General features: G+C 40.0%; 2 protein-coding genes across 6 annotated transcripts in view; one reads left to right on the top strand and one right to left on the bottom strand.

Moving 5' to 3' along the window:
* Nucleotides 1–15,808, bottom strand: part of TOMM70 (translocase of outer mitochondrial membrane 70) — a 32,806-nt gene extending 16,998 nt beyond the window's left edge. Inside the window, exons 1-4 of one of the 3 annotated variants that reach the window (XM_041750392.1) lie at nucleotides 15,344–15,808; nucleotides 4,205–4,378; nucleotides 1,856–1,982; nucleotides 173–282 (exon numbers count right to left, since the gene is read on the bottom strand). In XM_041750392.1, the coding sequence (XP_041606326.1) occupies nucleotides 173–282; nucleotides 1,856–1,982; nucleotides 4,205–4,378; nucleotides 15,344–15,670 (738 nt within the window). In that variant the 5' untranslated portion in view covers nucleotides 15,671–15,808. Of the gene's footprint in view, nucleotides 1–172; nucleotides 283–1,855; nucleotides 1,983–4,204; nucleotides 4,379–14,942; nucleotides 15,163–15,343 lie in introns of those variants that run through there. The other 2 variants (XM_041750407.1, XM_041750400.1) reach the window with 2 other exon arrangements.
* Nucleotides 15,809–16,120: 312 nt separating this feature from the next.
* LNP1 (leukemia NUP98 fusion partner 1) overlaps nucleotides 16,121–24,017 on the top strand; it is a 41,310-nt gene continuing 33,413 nt past the window's right edge. Inside the window, exons 1-2 of one of the 3 annotated variants that reach the window (XR_005986986.1) lie at nucleotides 16,121–16,596; nucleotides 18,262–19,026. The gene's annotated coding sequence lies outside the window, so the exon portion shown is untranslated. Of the gene's footprint in view, nucleotides 16,597–18,261; nucleotides 19,027–24,017 lie in introns of those variants that run through there. The other 2 variants (XM_041750442.1, XM_041750434.1) reach the window with 2 other exon arrangements.

Below are 24,017 nucleotides of genomic sequence, written 5' to 3'. Positions count from 1 at the left end.
ACATTCTTATTTTGAAAAGATAAGACACACAAGCCCAAGATCACAGGAAAAGGAATATAATCCAGATCTAATTTCAGTTGTTACCATTACTATCACATCCAAGTTTAAGCAGTGTAAATTAAAAATGACCCTTAGTAATGTATAGTCCCTCTATTGATCAACTCAGATTTACCTTGTATTTTTCTTTGGCTTTCTCTTTTCCAAGAAGTTTAAGAACTTTATCAGCTAACAGCATGCTTTGTTGATTTTGGAATCCTTCTAGTATACACACAGCAGTGACATCTAGAAATGATGGAAAAGATAAAAGTATAACATTATCACAAAGACGATCAGCAGCATCAAATGGGCACAATGTTACCATAGAAAGCCAAACCAAATTGACAGCCTGATGTAGCTATCAATTTCATTTCCAATAAACTGAATCTGTTCAACACCTTAGTTTTATAAGCTCTATAATCAAATTCAAAGCTCAGGAATTCATTCCATTTCTTTGGTTATTCTCTTTCCTCACCTGTGAAATCCAAGGGACTATACTGCATGGTTTGTGATGTTTCTCACCACTCTCACATTCTACATAGTAAATAAACAAGGAATCCAGGAAGATTCTCTTCTGGCCAGTACCTAAAGGCCAAATCAATGAAATGTGGCTCTCTCATGTCTGATTCTTTTTATAGGCCTCAGAGTTATTCCTTGTGTCCAAAGCCATCTGGCCACAGAGCTCTCAATTAAATCTGCTGCAAAAATACCATTTTCATCTGGTTATGCCACAGCTCAAGATAAATTGGTTTCAAATTTAAAAGGTCAGTGGTTCCCTAAACTCTCAACCTTTCAGAGTACTCAAACACTGGCTGTTCCCACTTTCTGAATTCAGTTGCTCAAAATTCTAAATCCTTGCTCCTCCAAACAAGTCCGTCTGCTGGATGTTCCCCCGAACCTGGTAATGCCAATGTCAATGTCTTTTTCCCCATCCCATTCCTCCTAAGATTCACTTAACCTCCTTTCTACTAATTGGTAACTGTTAGTAACTTCAACGTTGGCTCAAAAGTCAGAATTCTCTTTTACAAAGCAACCATCCTTCCACCCACCACCAAGGCACACGACACCACAAAAAACTCAAATTTTTCTAAAATGTTCTCTAAATCACCCTCACTTGGTAATCCAGACTTTTAAAAATAAAATGGCTTTTTCCTTTTAAATAATGTTATTTTAAAAATTAATTATGGCAAAATCTGATTATTGATGCTTTTAAAGCAGATTTAGCCTGTAGGAATTACACTTTGGTTTAGCTCCGTATCACCTACAAAAATGTACTTTAAAAGCCAATGGCCAATATTCTAACTGAAGTTTTGGAAGCAAATATGGCCAATTAGAGGCCACAGAATAATATTTATAGTATTTACTGAGAATGAAAAATTGACATGATGCTTTGTACTGACTGCATAATTTCCAATCAGGTATAAAATCATATTTCCTTTAATGATTCATCTCAAAACTGTTTTATAGTTATATAGGATAATCACTAAAAATATACAGAATTTTAGCTATCACTTGCTAACACCTATTTTCTGATTTCTTAATCACGGAATTACACTGAGGCTCATTAATTGCCAAGTTAAAAATGTATACTATGTAAACTTCAAATCTTAGTACTAATTTAATTCCATAATTGAGAAGGAATAATACTCAAGTATCAGGCAATCTCAATTTAAACTAGAAAACAAATTCTCAGTTGGGGAAGAATCTAACCTTTAAATACAAGTGATTTCTCTACTCACGAGCAGAGTTTCATATAAATTTACCAATGACTACAAAGCCTTTAGTAATTTTCATTATGTAAACACAAAAATACCCTCACCTTCTAAACATTCCTTCTTATTGTCTAGCTTCTCGTGGGCTTTTGCACGTCTAAAGAGAGCTTTCACATATTTGGGATTAAGTTCAACAGCCTTTGTACAATCTTGTGCCACCTCTTTCCATTTTTGCTGTAATTAAAAGTATTAAAAAAAAAGTCACACTAAAGGAAGCACCGTTCAAGAGAAATCAGTTTTGGGAACTTAACAGGCTGAGTATTAAAGGGTTCCACAACACACAGAAATATTCCCAATACATAAAGAGACTTAATATCCACAATATGTTATAACAGCTCATATAAATACCTGTAATAAAGAAAAGCAACCTGATTTTCAAAAACAGGCCAAAGACCTACTTAGGCCATCTTTCTACCACCAAATCTATAAACCTACCTGCATCTCTGTGCTTATGTCATCTCCTTCCCTGCTGTCAGAATTAAGGAAGTGCCTCTCTTCATCAAAGGCTACCCCTCCACCACTTGTGATCTGGATCCATAGTGTCCCCACTTCAAGGACGTCACTGTTTAGCTATTTCTCCTCTGCATCAATCTACATCTCTACTGAAGAAGCATTCCCATGAGCATAAAAACACTCGCTCTAGAATTTTCCATCTTTTAAAAATCCTCCTTTGATTCCATAATTCCCTGCAGCTACTACCCCATTTCTCAGCTCCTCTCTATTGCCAAACCTTCAAAGAATAGCCACTCTACTTGATTTGTGCCTACCTCAATATGCTCCTTTCCCAATTTTCTTTGCTAAATTCTTCCCTTCTACCTGAGTTCTGCAAGTGGAACTCTCAAGGCCTCATTTCTTCTCTCCCTAGGCAATTATATCTATTGTCTTGCCATTATATAAAATCTAAAATTAGAGGACTCCTAAATATGTCTCTTTAGCCCAAACCACTCTTCTAAAATAGAGACATTTCTTAATTCAACTTCTACTTAGCTGTCTCACTCCTTCTCCACTGTACTAACATTCCTGCTTTTCTTTACCTTTCACATCCAATACAACAGCAAGTTATTGGTCTCAACTTTCATGTTTCACCTAGGCTACTACAACATCATTCTTATTTGGTCTCCCTGTCTCCACTCTTGCCTCCACTCTATATTCTTGATAGAACCTGAAAGCAATTTTAGAGGATGTTCCTGCCCTACTTAAAACCCTTAAATATTTCCTATTACACTCAGAATTAAATCCAAACCTCTTAACTTTGCAAGGTTTTGTCTCATCTGCCCTCTGCTACCTCTCCAGTTGAATCTCTTTATTCCAGGATCCTTTATAATTCTTTAATAACACCAAACTCTTTCCTGTCTCAGAGCAATTACACATATGGTTTCTTCTATTTGTAACACTATCTTCTCCACAGTTTTATGCATCTACCCCATCTCCAGTCATTCCTATATTACACATCAGGTTAATTCTTTAAAGCATTTATGAAAATGTCATTGAGTAGTTCGCTGTTTGGCTCTCCTTGAGCTCTATGCATAACTGTTTGCTTTTATAAACCCAGCTCCTACCACAGTAACCTTCCGTATAGGAGACAGTCCATAAAATTTGGTTGAACAAGTTAAGTGTGGAAAACAACTGCCCAATAACCACAGAAAAGGATGGTCAACTTTAGCAACATCTCAAAAAGTGTAAATTAAAACAATGACAGTATTTTTCTCCCACCAGAATGGCAAGTATTATTAAGACGTAATATAGTCCGGGAGAATGATGGAAAACAAGCATGTTCATATAATATTGATGGGAGTAGGTATTGATGCTGTCTCTCTATATTCCATTTCTAGAATTTTATCCTCCCAAAAGTATGCAAAAAAAATACTTACGAAAATATTTACTCAAACACTGAATGCAATAGGTAAACTAGGAAACAATCCAAATGTTCATCAATAGGAAGATGTTCTTCAGTATACAACCATACAACACCTCTACATATAGCATTTCAGAAAGAATGAAACAAACGTGCTAAGAAAAACTACACAAGTTGTAGTGGCAACTGAAAGAATATGTTACAAACAACATATGTAATAAGTTTGGTCTTTCCTCTCCCACATATGCTACTATTAACATATATGGAGACAAAAAGTTGAAAAAATTGACTCAAACTGTTGAAAAGGATGGGTCACCAGAAACTGTCGCTTCCTATTCTAATTTTACAAAATCTGTAAATATAACTTTGGGTTATATTTGTATCCAGCAAAACTAAGCTCTGTTCTTAAAAATGTTATATAATTAAAGGATATGAAAACAAAAAGCCTATAATATCAAAATAACTCAATTTATTAGATTTGAGTGGTATTAACTGAAACATTATGCAAATAAAACAAAAAGAAAACACCTAAGATACATACCAACTGTTCAAAGGCAGCAGCTCTGTTTTGATAAAATGTGGAAAGGTCAGCGTTCTTCTCTATAGGGCACAAACTGATCGCCTCAGTATAGCACTGAATAGCTTGTTCATATTTTCCTGCTTTAAAATATTTGTTGCCTTTGTTCTTGGCTGCTTGGGCTCTATCAAGAGAGTTCTAAAATGAGAGGAAATAACAATTACCAATACTCAAGAATAGATTCAGATCAGTGATTAAACAGTGATAAGCTGACAGGAGAAAAATGGGGAGGAAGTAAGTATGGCTGTTTACAGTGTAAGCTGCTTCATATACATACTTCATGGGATAAAGTCTCAGTAGTAGGACTGCTTAGCCAAAGGTTTATGTATCTTTTTTTCTTAATACAAGTTTTTATTTTATTTAAATTTTGGTTAGTTAACATACAGAGCAATTGGTTTTTGGAGAATTGAGTAATTCCCCACTTACATACAACACCCAGCGCTCCTCACAAGTGCCCTCCTTAATATCCATCACCCATCTAGCCTGTCACCCTCCACCCACGTCCCTCTATCAACCGTGTTTTTTCTCCATTGTTAAGAGTCTCTACGGCTTGTTTCCTTCTCTTTTCTTCTTTCCCCCCTTCCCATATGTTTTGGTTTTTTCCTTAAATTCCATAAGATTTATGTATTTTTAATTAAAAAAAAAAAACTGCTACAGTACTTTCAATTTAAAGATCCACTTTGCTGCCATTCCTGCCAGCAAGAGTCGTGACAGCTAATTTTTGCCAGTCTAATGGGTTCTCAATCAGGTGATCTCTGGATAGGACACATTTAACAATGTCTGGAAACATTTCTGATTGTCACAACCGCAGGAGGTAGGGGTGAGTAGCTGCTGTTGTTACCTAATGAATAGACACCAGGGATGCAGCTCAACATTCTGCAATGCACAGGACAGTTCATCAACACAAAGAATTATCAGATCCAAAATGTCAATAGTCTAGTTCATTGAAAAACCGTGACAGAAAGTAATATTCCAGTATTAATTTGCATTTTCCTCATTATTAATAAATCTGAAAATCTCATGTTTACTAACCATGTGGTTTTCTTATTCTGAAAACCATTTATTCATATGTGTTACTATTTTTGTTAGGCTGTCAACAGTCTAGAATAGATACTAGAAACACTTTGCCATCTTCACTATAATTGTTATCCCAAATCTGTTGTTTGTTCATCAGTAAATTTTTTTACTCCTATCTTCGTTTCAGAATCTTCCTAGGGATGCCTGGGTGGCTCATCAGTTGAACATCTATCTTTGGCTCAGGGCGTGATCCCGGAGACCCAGAATCGAGTCCCATGTCAGGCTCCCTGCATGGAGCCTGCTTCTTCTTCCTTGTCTGGGTCTCTGCCTCTCTCTCATGAATAAATATAATCTTTTTTTTTTTTTTAAGAACCTTCCTGGGGGACTCAACTTACATACTTCATGTGTACAATATGGAAGAGTTGGTAGTTACCACCTACTAAGGACAGCTATGAGTACTTCAGTCAACATTTGGGAAGCATTCTGGAGACGATTCCAGTTATTCAGGATCTAGCTACTAAGTCTAGGAGCTTTGTGGCATGTCTTAACTCAAAACTGTGTTTGTCAGCATCATCCAACATTTTTTTTTAAAGATTTATTTATTTATTTATTCATGAGACACACACACACACAGAGAGGCAAAGACATAGGCAGAAGGAGAAGCAGGTTCCCCACAGGAAGCCCAATGCAAGACTTGATCCCCGGACCCGGAATCATGCCCTGAGCCAAAGGCAAACACTCAACCACTGAGCTACCCAGGTGTCCCAGCATCATTCAACTTTAACAAATATGTGATTATGAAAGAATATATGCATCTTCAATAGGTAAGCACCAGCAAAGCAGAAGCAGCTGCCCTTACAAATAACTTCTAGGAACTGTGAAAGCCAAGTGGCTTAGGGACCAGGACATCTCACTCAGAAACAGAAAATGAAATAGCAACCCTTTTTTTGCATCTGCTCTTTTTTCCCTTATTCTTGCTTCATTTTTCTTTGCTGCCCCCCCTCTCATTTTATTTTATTTTTAAGATTTTATTTACTCATGAGAGACAAAGAGAGAGAGAGACTCTGAGGCAGACACAGTCAGAGGGAGAAGCAGGCTCCATGTAGGGAGCCTGATGTGGGACTCGATCCCAGATCCTGGGATCACGCTCTGAGCCGAAGGCAGATGCTCAACTGCTGAGCCACCCAGGCATCCCCCCCCCCATCTTAGTACAAATATAGTTATTTTTTAAAAGTATAGTGTGCAAAAAGACTTGTTGAAAACCCCATTCATGTAAGTTCAGATATATTAATAACATTTTTTTAAAGTAGGCTCCACACCCAACATGGAGCTTGAACTCCCAACCCTGGATATCAAGAGTATGGGCATGCTCTACTCAATGAGCCAGCCAGGCACCACCTCTGTTCAGAATATTAAACAGCCAGTTTAAGCCAGCTAGTATCAATAAGGAACATATTTTAAAACTAGCATGTAGGAAGATGAAAAGAACCAAGAAACCACAAATAAAAGATGAATATAAAATCTTTCATTTGTCAAAAGCCTTAGTCATCTTTCCAAAACTTTTGACAGTGAAAATCCTTAGCACAAAACATCTGCAATAGAAACCAGGAATCTCTTACATGGCTGTAGACTATAGGAGGGCAACTATCAAGATGATTGCTGGAAAACTGCATTTGAAGCAACCTCAAGAGTCCGCCCACTCCACCAAGAGAAGCAAAAGTCAGACTGGAGTATCTGACTCCTGATTCTGGCTCAGGTCATGATCTCAGGTTAGTGAGATTGAGCCCCGTGTTGTGTTGGGTATGTAGTGTGCCTAAGATTCTCTTTCTCCATCTCCCTCTTCCCCTTCCCACCCCTCTTTCTCCCTCTTAAAAACGAAGGAAAAGAAAGAAAGAAAGAAAGAAAGAAAGAAAGAAAGAAAGAAAGAAAGAGTTTGTTTTAACAGAGCACCAATTAGACATCTTGAAAATTAAAAGGGATTATTACAGTCAACTCAGTAGATAGCCTAGGACTGCATGTTAGAATGGGCATAACTGAAGAGCAAATTAACAAGTAGAAGGTGGAGTCAAGGAAATCTGCCAGACTGCAGTGAAAACAGAGGCTAGAGAGGTGAAAAGTTTGCAGGAAAAATTAAATGACATGGACTATAAATCCAGATGTTCCAACATCTATTTGAAGTTTAGAAAGAAAGGCACAGAAAGGTATGTTTAAGGAACTACTAGGAAAATTCCTGGAGCTAAAATGACACATTTTCAGATACATCACAGTTAAATCTCCCAACAAAAATCCTGAAAGTTTTTAGGTAGAAAAAAACAGACTATCCACAAAGGAAGAAGAACCAAACTGGTCTTAGAATGTCACCAACATGAGGCACTAAAACACAGTGAAGTAATAACTTTAAAGTTCTGAAGATAGATTATCTTGAGCTTAGAATCTTATACCTAGCCAAACTAGCTTTTAAGGTTGAACACAAGAACAGAAATAGAGGTGGTGCAACTCTCTTACCACAAAAATAAACTCCAAAGTGGAGCAAATGATCAATACAATAAATAACAAGTAGAAAGGGGAGGATAAAGAAACAAAAAAGCAGTTTACATATAGCAGGAACCTTAAGCTTATTAATAACAACAATAAATGTGAAAAGGTTAAATCTCCATATTAAAAAACTATGCTGCCTAGTAGGAGTGACCTAAAACAAAGTGATAGGTAAAAAAAAAAAAAAAAAAAAAGTAAAAAAAGTTACAGAAGACAAATACTACGAAAAAGAAGGCAGTATCAGATAAATAACCATTAAAAAGCCTCAGATAGAACACAGAAGACCGGTTTTATTGATAAAAAGCACAGTATGCCAAGAACACATCATAATCACAAATCTTTATGTGCCTAATAAAACTTCAAAATAATGAAACTCAGTTACTTTTGACATTAAACACCAAGAAAAACATTCTTCCAATTTCTGGCAAAAAGTTTACAATGTTTCTAAGTCATTTAGAACATTGCTAATACACATCCTTAAACACTAAGGACTTTATGTAGAAAATAATAAAATTAAAAGCATGTGAGAAGTCCATTTGGTTACAAACCTACTGAAGATTTACTTAGTATTTTTAATAAAGATTTGCAGATTACATAAAAGACATTTTCTGGACGAGTAATGACCTTATTTCATTAACAGAAATAGGCAGTCAACTCTTTCCTGTTTACTAGAAGTTTAAGGCTAATACCAGATAGAATACTAGAGAAAGCAGTCATAGCAAGGCCTGACAAGTTAAAAGAACAGAGAAATAAGTACACAAGGCTTCCTTCTTCTACTTAGGATAGACACTTCCTACTTTAATTCAGCAAAGTCTATATCAACTTAAAACCAATCAAGTGAACCTTTTAATTAGCTATTTTCTTCCACTTAGTAAAGTTTTACAATACCTCCTTTTAAAATTATTAAACATTCTTTACTTTTTAATTAAATTAATTTCTGGCTGGCTCAATCATTAGAGCATGTGCCTCTTGATCTCAGGGTTGTGAGTTTGGGCCCCAACCTGGGTGTAGGGATTACTTAAAAGTAAAATCTTAAAAAAAAAAAAAATGTCCTTTAACTCCTAAGGCCAAAATCAGAATCTGCTTAATTGCCTTATTGCAAAAACAAACAAACAAGCCACACAGGTCTGAATGACACTCTGTGGAAAAGGATCATATTACAATAGGCAAACCACCAAGCTGCAGATTTTCCTCCACTGCTCCTCCACTGCCACTCCAGAAAGCAACTTAGCTACATTTTCAGGGAGCACGATTTTGGTTAACATCCCTATCACCCTAAACTCAATGCCTGCCCCAATACTTTCTGTCCAACTATTTCTCTTCATTAATAAAAATGCAGAGAAATAACAGCATTATAACAGGCATAGTACAGAAAAACTAATTATTTTGTCCCACTGATGAAATTAAGGACAAAAAGCTGGTTAACACAAGCCTAGCCTTCTCTTGTGTCAGGAACTAGATCCCATTTTCATAAGCTTTGAGGTCAAAACCAGGAAGAAATTAAAGTATATGCACTGGACACAAAGCTTATATTAGAAAACACATGACTAACAATTCTTTATGAGGGATTTTAATTCCATCCTATAGGAATCCTTTGTACTACTTTTCAGTCACTCACCACCAGTCTACATTCTCAAGTTATAATAACTTTCAGAATTAAAATTGAAGTTAGAAAGCAGGTCCAAAAGACAATTTTGAAAGCATATTTTATAAATGAAAAATGATGACATACAGGTCTAAAACATAATGGGAACATCTCAAAATGCTGTATCTTTCATACGGTCTATTTGCATATCTAAAAGCTACCAGGAGACTTAAAAGTCTATAAAGCCATTTATCTTACTGGAAATCACTTTTGATTTTGGGTTTGGGTAGTCTTTTCAGGTTCTGAACATTCCATAATAGTTTACAATAAAAACCTGTGAAAATGCATCTCTGCATTTCTTACAACAAATTTTCTAATCGCTTTGAAAATTCTTTTTAAAAAGTAAATTGTATCATGTCATTCCCTGCTCAAAACCCTCCAATAATTTCCCACTACCATTACCTACATACAAGACTGCAAAATTCTGTTACTCTACTTCAGACACATACTCAATTTCCATACATGGGCATAAATTCAAACTGAGTACCAGTCAGAATACAGATGAATTATGAAAAAGATACTTACATCTGCCTAGGTCACATAAAGCATGATTTAAAATGGCATACTAGAAAACTTAGTCTTTTTCCCCCATCTGCACTTAGTTTCATCCCTTCAGAATAACTGTCTAGTAGAGTCAACTCCATGTCTTAATGTGGTTCTGCTAAATGAATTCAACAGGGACACCTGGATGGCTCAGCGGTTGAGCATCTGCTTCAGCGCAGGGCGTGATCCCAGAATCTGGGATGGAATCCCACATAGGACTCCCTGTGAAGAGCCTGCTTCTCTCTCTGCCTGTCTCCCTCTGTGTGTGTGTGTGTGTGTGTGTGTGTGTGTGTGTGTGTCTCATGAATAAATAAATAAAAATCTTTTAAAAAATGAATTCAACAAATATTTGACACCAAATCTTATAGCAAATCTTGAAGTTAATGCATTAAGCAAAAAAATCAACTGTCAAAATTACTTTTGAAGAATTTTTAACAGAGTCTCCCACTGGAGAGGTGGTAGATGCTATTACTATCCTCATTTTACACATAAAGCAACTGAAGGCCAGAGAGACTAATCTGCCTAAGGCAGGATTCAAATTCAAGCAATCTGACTCCAGGTTGCCTAAACTTTACTTCTGTACTGCTTGGAGTATCATCCATGTTTTATAAAGAATATCATTAGAATCACACCCACATTCACATTCTGGAACTAAAAGAGAACAGATTAAGATATCATATCTTGCTCACTATTGATTCTAGGGCAAAAGGTCTTTATATGAAAAGACAAAGAGACTTGTCAGCACAATTAAATCTTTTTCTTTCTTTATGCCAAGCAATTATAACTGAATTCATTTTAGTTACATTTGATATAACTCCACCATACAACAACCAACAGGATAGTCTTTATCCTGAAGGAATACTAGGGGCAGTGCAAGAAACAAACAAGTAGACTGGTAATTCCCCTAAAGAATTACCACTAATTTAAAAAACTGAAACTCCAAATCACATCAGGAAAATATACATTAGGTGATTAATAAATTATGTTATAACCAGAAAATTATTAGACCCAAAGTAACAACTGCATATATACATACACACACACATCCAGAACAACTTGGGTAAGACATAAGAATTAAAAACAAATAACTCAAGTAATAAATGTAAAAGGAAACAATGAGAAAAGTGTGCACACTGTGCTAGAACTTGTCAAGCAAGAAGCAAAACCTAGGAATCTGCCCCACACCTTTTGCAGAGGCATATCTACTCTGGAAAACAAGTAACATTTTAAGACCAAAGCAACACATTAAAGTACCAGTAAATTTAGTGGAATACAAAGTTAAAAAAAAAAAAAAAAACCAAAAAGGTACTTATAGGAATTGCTCTGGAACCAAAATGACTGACAAAGGACAGTCAGGAAAATACCCCAAGGTGGGAGAACCATGTGGTAAGTGCTATGAAAGGGAAAAGTTCAGAGTTCATGTAATCACATAGTGATATGCCCATGTAAAGAGTTCCAGAAAAGGTTACATGACCTACATGTGATTTGAATGAGAAGGCAGAAGTATTGGACAGTGTTCACAAAATATCCAAAGGCAAAAAACATGCAAAAATGTCAAGAAATAAAGTTGAAGAGGTAAGCAGTATCAAGATCATGGAGGGTCTTAAATGACCATGAGTTTGAACTTTATCCTGTGGGCAGCAAACAGAGCACCACTTAATGATTTTAAGCATGGGGTAGTCAGGATTTATTCTGGTAGTGACAAAATAGATAAGAGGAAGACAATGAGAAGAGCAGTTATTTAGTTGAGAAATAATGACAGTGGAAGGTAGTAGTGAGACCTAAGAATTTTCTGGATGTTTTCTGAACTGGATGTGGAAACATGCAAGGAGCAGAAAAAATGATATCCAAGTCTCTGGTTTGGGAAACTAGTTAGATGAGGCACACTGATAGGGCTATTGTCAGGGGCGGGGCGGGGGGAAACAGGAGCCCAGATGTGATATATCTGTGAAGTAATGAAGTGAAAATTCCCCTTAAATGTGCACCTCTTAAGAGGTTGAGGCTACAGATAAGAAATTAGGGAGCTATCAGTATAGGAGATAAATAAAGCTCCCGTAGAGCAAGCAAACATCCAATGAAGGTATGAAAGGAAAGAATGCTTACGACAGAACCATGAAGATCACCAAAAGGGAGAGGCAGAGAAAAGAGCTTGGAAAGGAGACTGAACAACCAGCAAAGGCGGGATCAAGAAATTCTTAAAAAGCAGAGAAAATCAGAATACAGTAATCAGAAGCCACAGGAAAAGTTACGAAATTAAGAGAAGACCATGTGAAGTATTTCCAGGGATGAAATGAGATAAAGACTGAAAGGTGTTCATTAGATTTAGTTACATAGGAATGTCACTGGTGACCTTGATTTTTAAAAAATGACTAGAAACTCATTTGAGGAGAGAATTACTTCATTTCAAAGCTGACTGAAAACAGCAGGTTACCCCTAATTAAAATGTTTAGGTACATCTCTCCCTTCCCATTCTAGGGTGCTTGGATTAGTGATTCCTAACCATTTCATATGGGATGATTCCTGTGTAACATTCTGAATACCAGAATAACTATTTTTTATCATCAGATTAAAAAAACAACAGGATAAAAAGCTATTATACAGTCAATGAAGTTTTAAATAAATGCACGTTTCAAAAAATCCCTAGTTTGAAAAAAGAAATGCCTAAGACCTCAACCCCTGTGGCCAGAATACCATTACTTGGTGTATATGTGGGTGAGGCGGTCCCTTGTGATGATAACTCAGGCCCAGAGGCCGAGAACCCCTATGGATAAAATGATCTTAAAAGAATCTTTCCAAAAAAAAAAAAAAAAAAAAAGAATCTTTCCAACTTTGGAAATCTGTAATTCTTCAAGCTTTTTTTTTTTTTTTAATTACTGAAACAAAACGGCACATCATTGTGGGTTTTTCAAAGGCTCAAAATGGAACATGATTTAATACTTAAGTACCTCAATCTCAGATGCTATCAACTGCAATCAGATGCCTTCCCCGTTAATTAAACAGAAATATGAATTTCTGCTTTTGCTTTCCAGTGTTTATTCCAGAAAAAAAGATAATTGGATACAGTCTACATTGCACACGAAAATCTCAAGCCAGATAATTTTATTGGTTCATTTTATATGAGGCAAATGTAGGCCAAGAGACAAAAACCACTGAATTTTACTCACTGAACCCTGAACAATGTTTGTCCATTCCTTCATCCCTTAAAAATTACAGCTATTGCTCAGGTGGACAAAGAACAGCTAGGGCATCAGGGTTCTGCTAGTTTTTCCATCAGTTGAAACAAACGATTTCCTTATTACTAAGGTTGCCAATTGAAAGGTGCTATTCAAGTATAAAGCAATTTCTCCAACCTCAGATAATAAATTATAACTGGTGATCAGTTATATACAGATGGTACATGGGATGGTGTATCTAATGATAACTTTAAGGACCAGACTATAAAGAAGACAAAAAATAGTCTTTCAGTATTTACTGACCATCAGTTAAAACATAAATTTCTTGAGAGCAATGGCAGACACTCTTACTGTTGCTTTACTGAAGCAAGAATATAAGCTCACAAATTCCTTAAGGTGAACAACCCTATGTGTAAGTTTTTGCGCAGTTTTATTTTGGGCCAAAAATAATAAGTCATTTTAAAGCAGTTCAAGTTACACAAGTCAATTTTAAAATCTAATTTTTAACAGCAACAACTTAAAATTGTTCTGATAATACAAAACACCCCTAAATTTAAAAATTATATCACTTTTGACCCAGGCAATGCTGAAAAACTAAAAATGGGATTTAAGAAAAATCTAAAATCTGAAAGACAGTTTGCTAAATTCTATACCAATGATATACTCAATTCAAATACCAAATGGGTGAGACGGGGTAGTATCTGAAACTGCAGGAAAACAAAAGTCAGTTTCATATATAAAAATTCTTTTTATTTTTAGTGATTATAGAACTAAAGGCTTTCAGAGATTTCTCATTCATTGACTATTCTCCTGGGATTAAAATTAAAGTAATCGATGAAATAGGAAATCACCACAGAATTTCGGACATAGGAAAATGACAAAAGGGAGAATTCAAAGAATCCCCGTTTACCACTCTCATTAGCATCATTCAGAAACACCAAATTCAAAGGCTGGAAAACACATAAAAGACCTAAATTACTGTAAAGCTCTTAGAGCATGGGGATGACCCCAAGACCAGAGAGACAAAATGACTTTCCCAAGGTAACTAGGCAGGAGAGCCCCCACAAAGCGCCCGCCTCCTGGTGCTCAGTCCCTGGGCTCTTCCAGCACACCACACTGCGTCTGTTCTACACTCAAAAAGTGGGGGGGGGGGGGGGGGGGACGGGACACAATGTTTTGCCCTCCCCTTACAAGCTCTACCCGGCTCTCTCCTAGCCTGGCATAACGCCGGACATACAGCGGCCGTCACAGTACGGCGATTCACTTCTGCGTCAAAACTTCCTTTAAAGCTAATCTGACTACTCAGTAAAATCACGTCTTTGACCTGAAGGATACAACGTGGAAATGACTTGCAAAGGTATAGGACTGGGAGTTATCTGGCCAAAGGTTTCTCTGAGCTCTGATTTACTGTAAACCAGCGCCGTACAATCCGAGAGGCAGATAGGACCCTGCACCGCACCCCGCCCCGGGGTCGTCGGACGCAGCCAGGCCGAGCCCCCGCGGCTGTCAGATACCAAAAGGGTTTCACAGTCGGTTCCACAAACCCGTACAAAGCGGTTCCCCAGACACTCTTGGGGCTTGGCCTAAGATCAAAGAATCCTTATCACGCGTGTCAGGCTTGAGCACATAAATTCTCAGGTTAAATAAAAAAAAAAAAAAAAAAGAATTCATACTTCTACCCCAAGAGTTCGAGAATTCACTCCCGCAGATTAAAAAAAAAAAAAAAAAAAGCGAATGCTCCTCAACACCGAACCGCTTCAGTCCGCAGACCAACAGTCACTGTATTTACCTGTCCCCTACCCCGAGAGACTTCAGGTAAGCGGGGGTGGCTGCTCCTTAAAAGGTTAGGCTCCAGGCCTTGGAAATCAGCACGGCAAGTCCTGATCAACCACAACTTGGCTCCTGACTCACTAGTTAAACAAAACCTTCGCATGTGCAAATGTCCCCCGTACCCCAAACGCCAGAGATAAATGCTGTGTCACTGAGAAAAAAAAACAAACAAAACACCAAGTATCTCCCCGCACGTGCCCAAGGCGGCCGCCACCTCCCGCCCTCGGGCTCCCCGAGCCCCCGCGCGGCCAGGCGGCTGCGTCGCACGGGAAGCCCCCCGCCCGCGGGCCCGCAGGGACACCCGCGCCCGCCGAGGTCGCCCGCCGAGGTCCCCCGCCGAAGCCCGCGGCTGCCGCTCACCATTTCCAGGTGAGCGCCGGGGCCCTCGGGATGTCCGCTGCCCGGGGCCGGGCTGGCCCTGCCCTCCGGGGTCTTCCGTTCGCTGTTGCGCTTCAAGCCGCCGGCGTCGCCGCGGCCCCCGGCCTCCCGCCGCCGCCTCTGCCGGCTCCACAGGTACATGGCACCTGCGCCCAGCAGCAGGGGCGCCCCGACCGCCAGCGCCAGCTGCCATCGCGGCAGGCCCCCAGCACCCGCGCCCGCGGTCGCGCCGCCGCCACCCACCGCGCTCCCGGAGCTGGGCGCAGCCGCGGCGACCACCGCCGCCTCCACAGGCTTAGAGGCGGCCATGACGGGTGTCCTCCGCCACCGCCTCCCCGCGGTTCGCGGGCGCCTCGGCCACCAGGCAGCGTGCGAAGGAGGACCGGAGGGGGGAAGGCAGGCAGCGAGCGAGCGAGCACGCCAGGCAGCGGGAGCGGACGACAGAAAAGGGCCAGAGGTCACCGGAAGCCCAGGGCATGCCGGGCCAGACCCGGCCGTCCTTTTCCTCCCTTTTCAACTGTGGGCGGGGAGGGGCGGGGGTGGGGAGGAGGGGGATTACTTCCGGGTCAGGGGACGGGGCGAGCCCGGGGCGTCGAGAGCGGCCCTCTGTACTTCGCTCCGGTGCTGTGCGGGACAGTCGCTCCTGGGGTCTCGGACCTCCCGTGGTAGCGGTGTCACTCCCTCCGCCCTCAGCGGCCTTCTTATCTCGGGGAGCGGAGGAGGGGCGCGTACCCTGCGCAGGCGAGCGCGGGGGGCGCTGCGGCCGCCCCGGGAATGGGCGGGAGAGGCGGAGGAGCTCCGGATGCTATTGGCTGGCAGGAGCAGTGGGCGGGGCGTAGCCCGAGCCGCCCCGTTTATTGGTGGAATTTGGGCTTGGTTTTCCCGTTACCGCCACGTAGGCGCTTCTTAGACCAGTTTGGTCGTCCGTCTGCAAACCGGGGCAGCCTGCGGGGTGGAAGGACGGCTGGAGGTGTGTGAGGGAAGAACCAAAGCCAGAGACAGCCTGACTCCCTTCTCTCTGCCGTGTCCAGGTTTCAGTTTGGAGGAATTCGATATGTGGGGGCGGGGTGGGGGGGGGGCAACAGCAGGTAGCGGAAATCAGACTGGGTGCCATCGGGCAGATCCAGATTGTTCCGCCGAAACGGCCTGAGCGGAGTCCCTGCGGTTCGTCGTCTGCACCGGTTACGAAAGCGATGACGTCTGCGTGCTGCTAATGAAGTTCTTGAACGGAGCGGGTAGGAATGCGGAGACCCGGAGTGCCTACGTGCCTGCAGCCTTCTTACACGAATTTGGGCCCGGTGCTGGATTTCTCCTGCCGTCTCAGCCCACGTCGCGGTCTCTGGAGCTCCCGCGCCCCCGCGGTGCTCGATCCGCCCCCTGCTTTGCGAGTTTTGCGCTGTCTCAGCCGCCTTGCCTCACCCCTAAACCGAAATTTCAGTTCCTAGCTTCCATATCTCGAATAGCTTTGTGCAATCCTTTCCCCATCCCCTGCACCAGACATCTTAAAATACAAGAATTTACCTTGCAAGGGATTGTTCGGAATTCATAGTATTGTCAATAAGAAAAGTATTAGTAGAGAATGAATCCGCAGCTGTGGCTCCCCATTTCAAGCGTACTGGTCTGCAGCCCCTTATATTAACATTTTACAAAGGATCATTTTGCTTTTGGGGCATAACAGGATTTTCAACCTCACAATAGAGCTGCATAAAGATTGAAAGATAATATATTAAGTGGCACCAAAATAGACGGATTAAATTAGAATGGCCTAATTTGAAGGTTTTAGGACCATTGCTCTTCTGCCTCATGTAGGCTGCTATTAGAAAATTGCTTCCAGATAATAGAGTTCCTCAGCAACACACTATAAAGATGAGCTAAAAATAATAACAACAGAATGGAGTTGATCAAACAGTGATTGTTGCAGGCAATCATCTATTCTTCCTTCCTGATTCCCAGCCCCCAAAGGAAAATCTTCTGTCTCTTAATATAATTCTCCCTTGACATTTCAGAATAGAGTTAGGGTTTTTCTTCGCTGATATTTCCATTTCTTCTGTAGCCTCAGGGGAATGTAGAATGCTGGTAGTTACTGTTGGTAGGAACTCAGTCGTTTGAAGTTTTATTTATTTTTTGTTACTGTTATCAGAATATGTAACATTGTTATGGTTGCAAAGAGTTGCAAAGAGTTTACTGTGAGAAGTCATCCTGCCCCTAGCCACCCAGTTCCCCTCTCAAAAGGTGATCAATGTTAGAGTTTCTTGAAACACTTTAATTAATATTTATCTAAAGGGCTGCTTTTGTTGGTTTTTTTTTTTTTTAAAGATTGTATTTATCAGAGAGAGCATGAGGTGGGGGAGCAGTAGAGGGAGAAAAAGAAGCAGACGCCCCTCTGAGCAGGGAGCCTGATGTGGGGACTTGACCTCAGATGGAGAGATCATGACCTGAGCCAAAGGCAGATGCTTCATGGACTGAGCCACCCAGGCACCCCTTGTTGGTTTTATTTTTAAGATCGGCATCAGTAAATCAATTTGTTCTTGTTACTTTTGTGATTTAACATATCATTTTCATTCCCTAGTCTCCTCATCTCTTTTCTCCCATTTTCTCCATCATTTCCTAATTGATTATAGTATAGAATTGAGTAAGAATGTCATTAGTTCAATGATTTACTGACCTGATGCATACGTTTCTGACCTGTCAAATAGTGAAAACACACCTCTCACACCTATACATGAGAGATATGATTAGATAATATTTAATTTCTTTTTAGTATATTGTTCGTTACAAAATAGCAAACATTCACTGCTTAGTTTTCTGTTCATCTACATTTTAAAGGAGAGAAATAAAATTGTCTCTAAAAAATTGAAGTTATGTATATGTTAACGTAGACATTTTCTTTTTCTTGCTAGATTAATGGAATTCAATAGAAGATTTCTTCACCTCTTCTCTGATCTATCTTGAGAGTCAGTTGAAATGAGGTTGAACATCTAATGGACTGGAATGCAAGAGACCTGAATTCTTATTCTAGATTTTAATAAATGAGCTGTGTGTGTGACTGTGGGCACCAATGTGACCAGTGGATTCGATGATTCCTAAGTCTCCTCTTAGCTTTAAAATCATATGATTCTGGGATCCCTGGGTGGTGCAGCGGTTTAGCGCCTGCCTTTGGCCCAGGGCGCTATCCTGGGGACCCGGGATCGAGTCCCACGTCGGGCTCCCGGTGCATGGAGCCTGCTTCTCCCTCTGCCTATGTCTCTGCCTCTCTCTTTCTCTGTGTGTGGCTATCATAAATAAAAAAAAAAAAAAATTTAAAAAAAGAATTTAAAAAAATCATATGATTCTATCCCCTCAATTGTCATTGCTACATGAAAGACTTCCTTATTGGTGGAGTTGGGAGATAGCTGCTTGATTGGTGTTCAAGCCTTACAGTGAGTCCACAGACATACTTACATTAAGCCCACACATTCACAGTTGGATTCTCTTTCAACTTTTCCTTAGATTTCCATTCTGTTTTACTTCACTGAAAAATTACTGGAAAGAATTGTTTAAGCCTATTATCTCTGCTTATTTATCATCTATTTCATCTAAAATCTATTGTAATTTGCTTTCTTTTTTTAAAAAAATTTTTTTTAAATTTTTATTTATTTGTGATAGTCACAGAGAGAGAGAGGCAGAGACACAGGCAGAGGGAGAAGCAGGCTCCATGCACCGGGAGCCCGACGTGGGATCCGATCCCGGGTCTCCAGGATCGCGCCCTGGGCCAAAGGCAGGCGCCAAACCGCTGCGCCACCCAGGGATCCCTGTAATTTGCTTTCTAACTGTATTACTAGTCTGAAACTACTTTAAAGGTCACTTAATTCATTGTTTGGTTTTGGCCTGCATATGCTTTTACTGAAACATTTGATGACATTGGTCATTCCCTTCTTGAAACATTGTTTTCCCCGGCTTTCAGGGGACTAAATTCTCCTGATTTTTCTAATCTCTGACCAATTTCTAGATAAATGCTGTCCAACAGAACCTTCTGTGGGGACACCTCGGTGGCTCAGCAGTTGAGCATCTGCCTTTGGCTCAGGTCGTGATCATGGGGTCCTGGGATTGAGTCCCACATGAGGATCCCCTCAGGGATCCTTCTTCTCCCTCTGCCTTGTCTCTGCCTCTCTGACTCTCTGTGTCTCTCATGAATAAGTAAATAAAATCTTTTTTAAGAAAGAACTTTCTGTGATGTTAGAAGTGTTTTATATATCTGTGACATCCAATGTGATTGGTATCTATTGATATCCAATAGCAACCTGTGGCTAAGGAGCACTTGGAGAATATAGCTAGTGTGACTAAACTTTTTGTTTTCATTTAAATCAATTTAGATAGCTTCCTGTGACTATGGTTACCACTTTGGACAGCACAGCTCCAGATCTTCCTAAGTATAGGAATCCATAAGAATTTGTCCTCTTCTTTGTCTGCAATCTCTCCATTAATTAGTAACCAAAGTATATCTCATTGCTTCAGGTACCATTTCTCCAAAGATCATCAATATCTGAATATCTCCTGGTACGACTTAGCCCTTTACCTCTAGCCCTGTAATTTCCTTAGCATCTTTGCCTGGATGCCTCATTTGAAAAAAATATAACTCATCATCTTCCCTCCTCTTTCCCTTTGTAAAATCCTCCCCCCCCCCCCCCCCCCCCCGCCACAATACCTCGGTGACCTTACTGGTTACCCAATTTGAAAGCCTAGACTTTTTGGTTCTTCCTCTTTTCCAACCCTACTAACTGAGCACAAGCGAATGTACCAACATATACATATGTAAACACAAAATCTGCTGTGAAGTCTATTTGATTCTTTTGTAATATCTTATAAATATTTTTCTTCCTTTTCATGTCCCCTGCCATCCCCCATTCAAATACATGAGAACACTTAAAAGTATGTCTGACACATAACAGATGCTGAATAAATAGTTGTTGCTTCCCTTTTTCCTCTTTTCTCTATTTCTTTATTTTTTCTGAATGCTGTATTAGATTCCTAGCTTCTAGTACCTCTCTTCTATGTGTCACTCTGCACTTAGATAATAGATTACTCTTTCCAAAGTACAACTCCCAATTTCATTCTTGAGCTCAAAAACTTTTAGACCTTCTCTACTTCCTGTGAGGTTAAATGTCTGTCCATCTCCACCTCCTCCCAAACACTACTTCTATTTCCTTGGTCCACATTCATAGTTCTTAACAGTGTTCAAAATGATTTATGTGACCTGTCACAGTACATAAACTCTATGAAGACAGGAACTTTGTTTGTCCTGTACTCCAGAGCCCCGAAGATAGTCAGTGTAATGGTTTAATTTTATGTGTTGACTCAGCAATGAGGTGCCCAGATATTTGGTCACAAGTTATTCTGGGTGTGTCTGTGAGGCTGTTTTTGGATGAGATTAACATCTGAAACAATAGACTGAGTAAAGCAGATTGCTCTTCCTAATGTGAGTGGCCCTAATCAATTGAAGGCTTAAAAAGAATAAAAAGGCTGACTTTCCCTCAGTAAGGGGGAGGTTCCACTGCTTGACAACCTTGAGCTGGGACGTTGATTTTTTTTCTTGCCTTTGTAATTGAAGCACTGGCTCTTGGTTCTTGAGCTTGCCAGCTTTCAGACTAGAATTTGTACCATCATCTCTCTTGAGTCTCTCTCAGCTGCAGATCTTGGGACTTCTCAGCGTGGACTAATTGGATGAGTTCATTCCTTATAGTAAATCTTATAAATATGTATATCCTAGTTTCTGGTTCTAGTCAGAACTCACGGTTCCAATAGTTTCTGGGGCATGCTAAGTAATACAGATTTGGGTACCACGAGTGGAGTGCTGCTATAAGAAATGCCTAAAAATGTGGAAGTGGCTTTGGAGTTGTGATGGGTATAGGCTGAAAGAGTTTTATGTGCTAGAAAAAGCTGAGATTTCTGTGAAACAACTGTTGGTAGACATAGAACATAAACACAATTCTGTTGAGGGCTCAGAAAGAAAAAATAAGAGATGGAGATGAAGTTTCCATTTTCTTCCACAAATACATAATTACGAACAGAATGTTGGTAAAAATATGGATGTTAAAGGCTATTTTAGTGAGGTCTCAGAGGAAATGAGGAACAGGCTATTAGAAACTGGAGGAAAGTGATTTTTCTTATAAAGTGCCAAAGAACTTGGCTGAATTGTGTCCTTGTGTCTTGTAAAAGAAAGAACTTATGAGTGATGAAATTGGATATTTAGTAGAAGAGATTTCTTTCTTTTCTTTTCTTTTTTTTTTAGTAGAAGAGATTTCTAAGCAAAGTATTGAAGGTGGGGTTTAGGTTCACCCTATTGCTTATAGTAAAATGGAAGAGGAAACAGATCAATTGAAGAAGGAACTGTTAAGTAAAAAGGAATTAAAACTTGCAGATTGGAAAATTCTTAGCTTATCCATAGTGCAAAGAATGAGAAAACTTATTCTTAAGAGAAATTAATGGCGTGACTGAATGGCTATTTGATAGATCTTGATGGGCTTCATCAGCCATCTCAGCAGAGGCCAGAGAGATAGGATGATACCAGAAGAAACTGCCAGCTGGAACTAAAGAGGACCAAAAAAGAAAAAAGAAGAAGGGCAGAATAAAGGAAAGCTATTGGACTTTGGGGATATTATGGCATGGGGCCATGTGGGACCATAGACCTATACTGCTATAAGAAGGCTTTATCTTTCAAAAGGGAAAAATGACACAAAAGTTGTTCAGAAATCAGAAAGGGCCATTCCCACCACAGACTCAGAGGTGGGGGGGGGCAAGACTGGTTTTTCCTCTATCAAGGGTGGCCCCACCAGGATAGCCCTACCGAGTGCCTCAGGGGCAGGGTTACACATGTAGAGAACTCATGGACAGGGCTGCTTCCCTTCCCTACTGAGGTGACACTGCCACCCTGTTGGGCCTGGAGGGCAGAGTATAGGAACAAAGAGGATTATTCCTGAGCCTTCAGGTCTGGTGGGATTTGCATACTAAATTTTGAATCTTGTTTGGGACCCCTTACCCCTTCTTTCATATTTTTCCTTTTTGGAATGGAAATGTCTGTAATATGTCTGTCACATCATTGTGTTTTATTTTTATTTTTTTTAAAGATTTATTTATATATTTATTCGTGATAAATATAGACATAGAGAGAGAGGCAGAAACACAGACAGAGGAAGAAGCAGGCTCCATGTCAGGAGCCTGATGCAGAACTCAATCCTGGAACTCCAGGATCATGCCCTGGGCCAAAGGCAGGTACTGAACCGCTGAGCCACCTAGGGGTCCCACATCATTGTGTTTTAGAAGCAAATAACATTTCACAGGTTCACAGCTGGACAGGAATCTTGCCTCAGGATAAATCATCTCTTAAGTCTCACCTGTACTTGATTTCAATGATATTGAAGTAAGACTTCGAATCTTAGATTTTAGAGTAGATGCTAGAATGAGTTAAGACTTTAGGGGGTAGTTGGGATGAAATGAACGTGTTTTGCATTTGAGGACATGAATCTTGGGAGACTGAGACCTCATTCACTGTACCAAAATCTGTATTAGCTTCCTAGGGCTATTATAACCAAACAGCATAGACTGGGTGACTTGAGCAATGGAAATTTATGTCTCACAATTCTGGAAACTGGGAAGTCCAAGATCAAGGTCTGGTCAGGGTGGTTTCTAGTGAGAGCTCTATTCTTGGCTTGTAGATGGCTGCCTTCTCCTTCCGTCCTCATGGGATGTCTCTCTCTCTCTCTCTCTCTCTCTCTCTCTCTCTCTCTCTCTCTCTCGGTTAGCTCTTTAGAGAGAGAGCTCATGCATGCCAGCTCTTGAGTGCCTCTTCTTCTAAAGGCACTAATCTCATGGGATCAGAGCCCCGCCCTCATGACCTCACTTAACCCTAATTACCTCCCAAAGTCTCCATCTCCAAACATCATCACATTAGAAGTTAGGAATTCAACCTAAGAATTTGGTGTGTGTGTGTGTGTGTGTGTGTGTGTGTGTAGACACAAACATTCAGTCCAAAGCATACAATAAGCATTCAATAGATACTCGTTTAAGTAAATATATTGAAGGGTATCAAAGAAGGAAAAGATGACATTTAGAATGAAATAGGTAGAGTTTTCATTTACTTAAAACAATATTGTCAACTATATCATGAGCCTTCTTTTAAACTCCTAAAATACTTTCCTGGAACTTTTTAAAACATAGCCCTTTTTACCTTGTTTTATAGGATTATACTTGTCCTACCTCATCTATTAGTCTATAAGCATCGCAAAGCAGAAGCTATGTCTGATATTTATCTTTTTATCTTATACAGTGCCCAACAGAGTGTCTCCTGTCATGCTATATGTCAGAGCAAAGGACTATGCTTTTTCTTTCTGCAATGGACCTATACAACAGTATAAATCTTTTCCTCACCGCTCCCACATTGCCATAATTATTTGTTCTATTGTGCCACCCATACTCAGTTCCAAGTCCTCGAGGAGTAAGAATAATGTTCTAGTTGTCTTTGTGCTCCCACATCTATCACATGGCTGGGCACACAATAATTGTTTTTTAACTTATTTATCCGTTTATCCGTGCAACATAATACCTGAAATGTGGTCAGTACTGAATAAAGAGTTGATAAAGTGTCTGTTGAACAATTCTCTGACCGCTACTTCATTTCCAT

Source organism: Vulpes lagopus, chromosome 1, assembly GCF_018345385.1.
Source record: "Vulpes lagopus strain Blue_001 chromosome 1, ASM1834538v1, whole genome shotgun sequence".
NCBI lineage: Eukaryota > Metazoa > Chordata > Mammalia > Carnivora > Canidae > Vulpes > Vulpes lagopus.
This window is presented reverse-complemented; position numbering and strand designations above follow the sequence as displayed.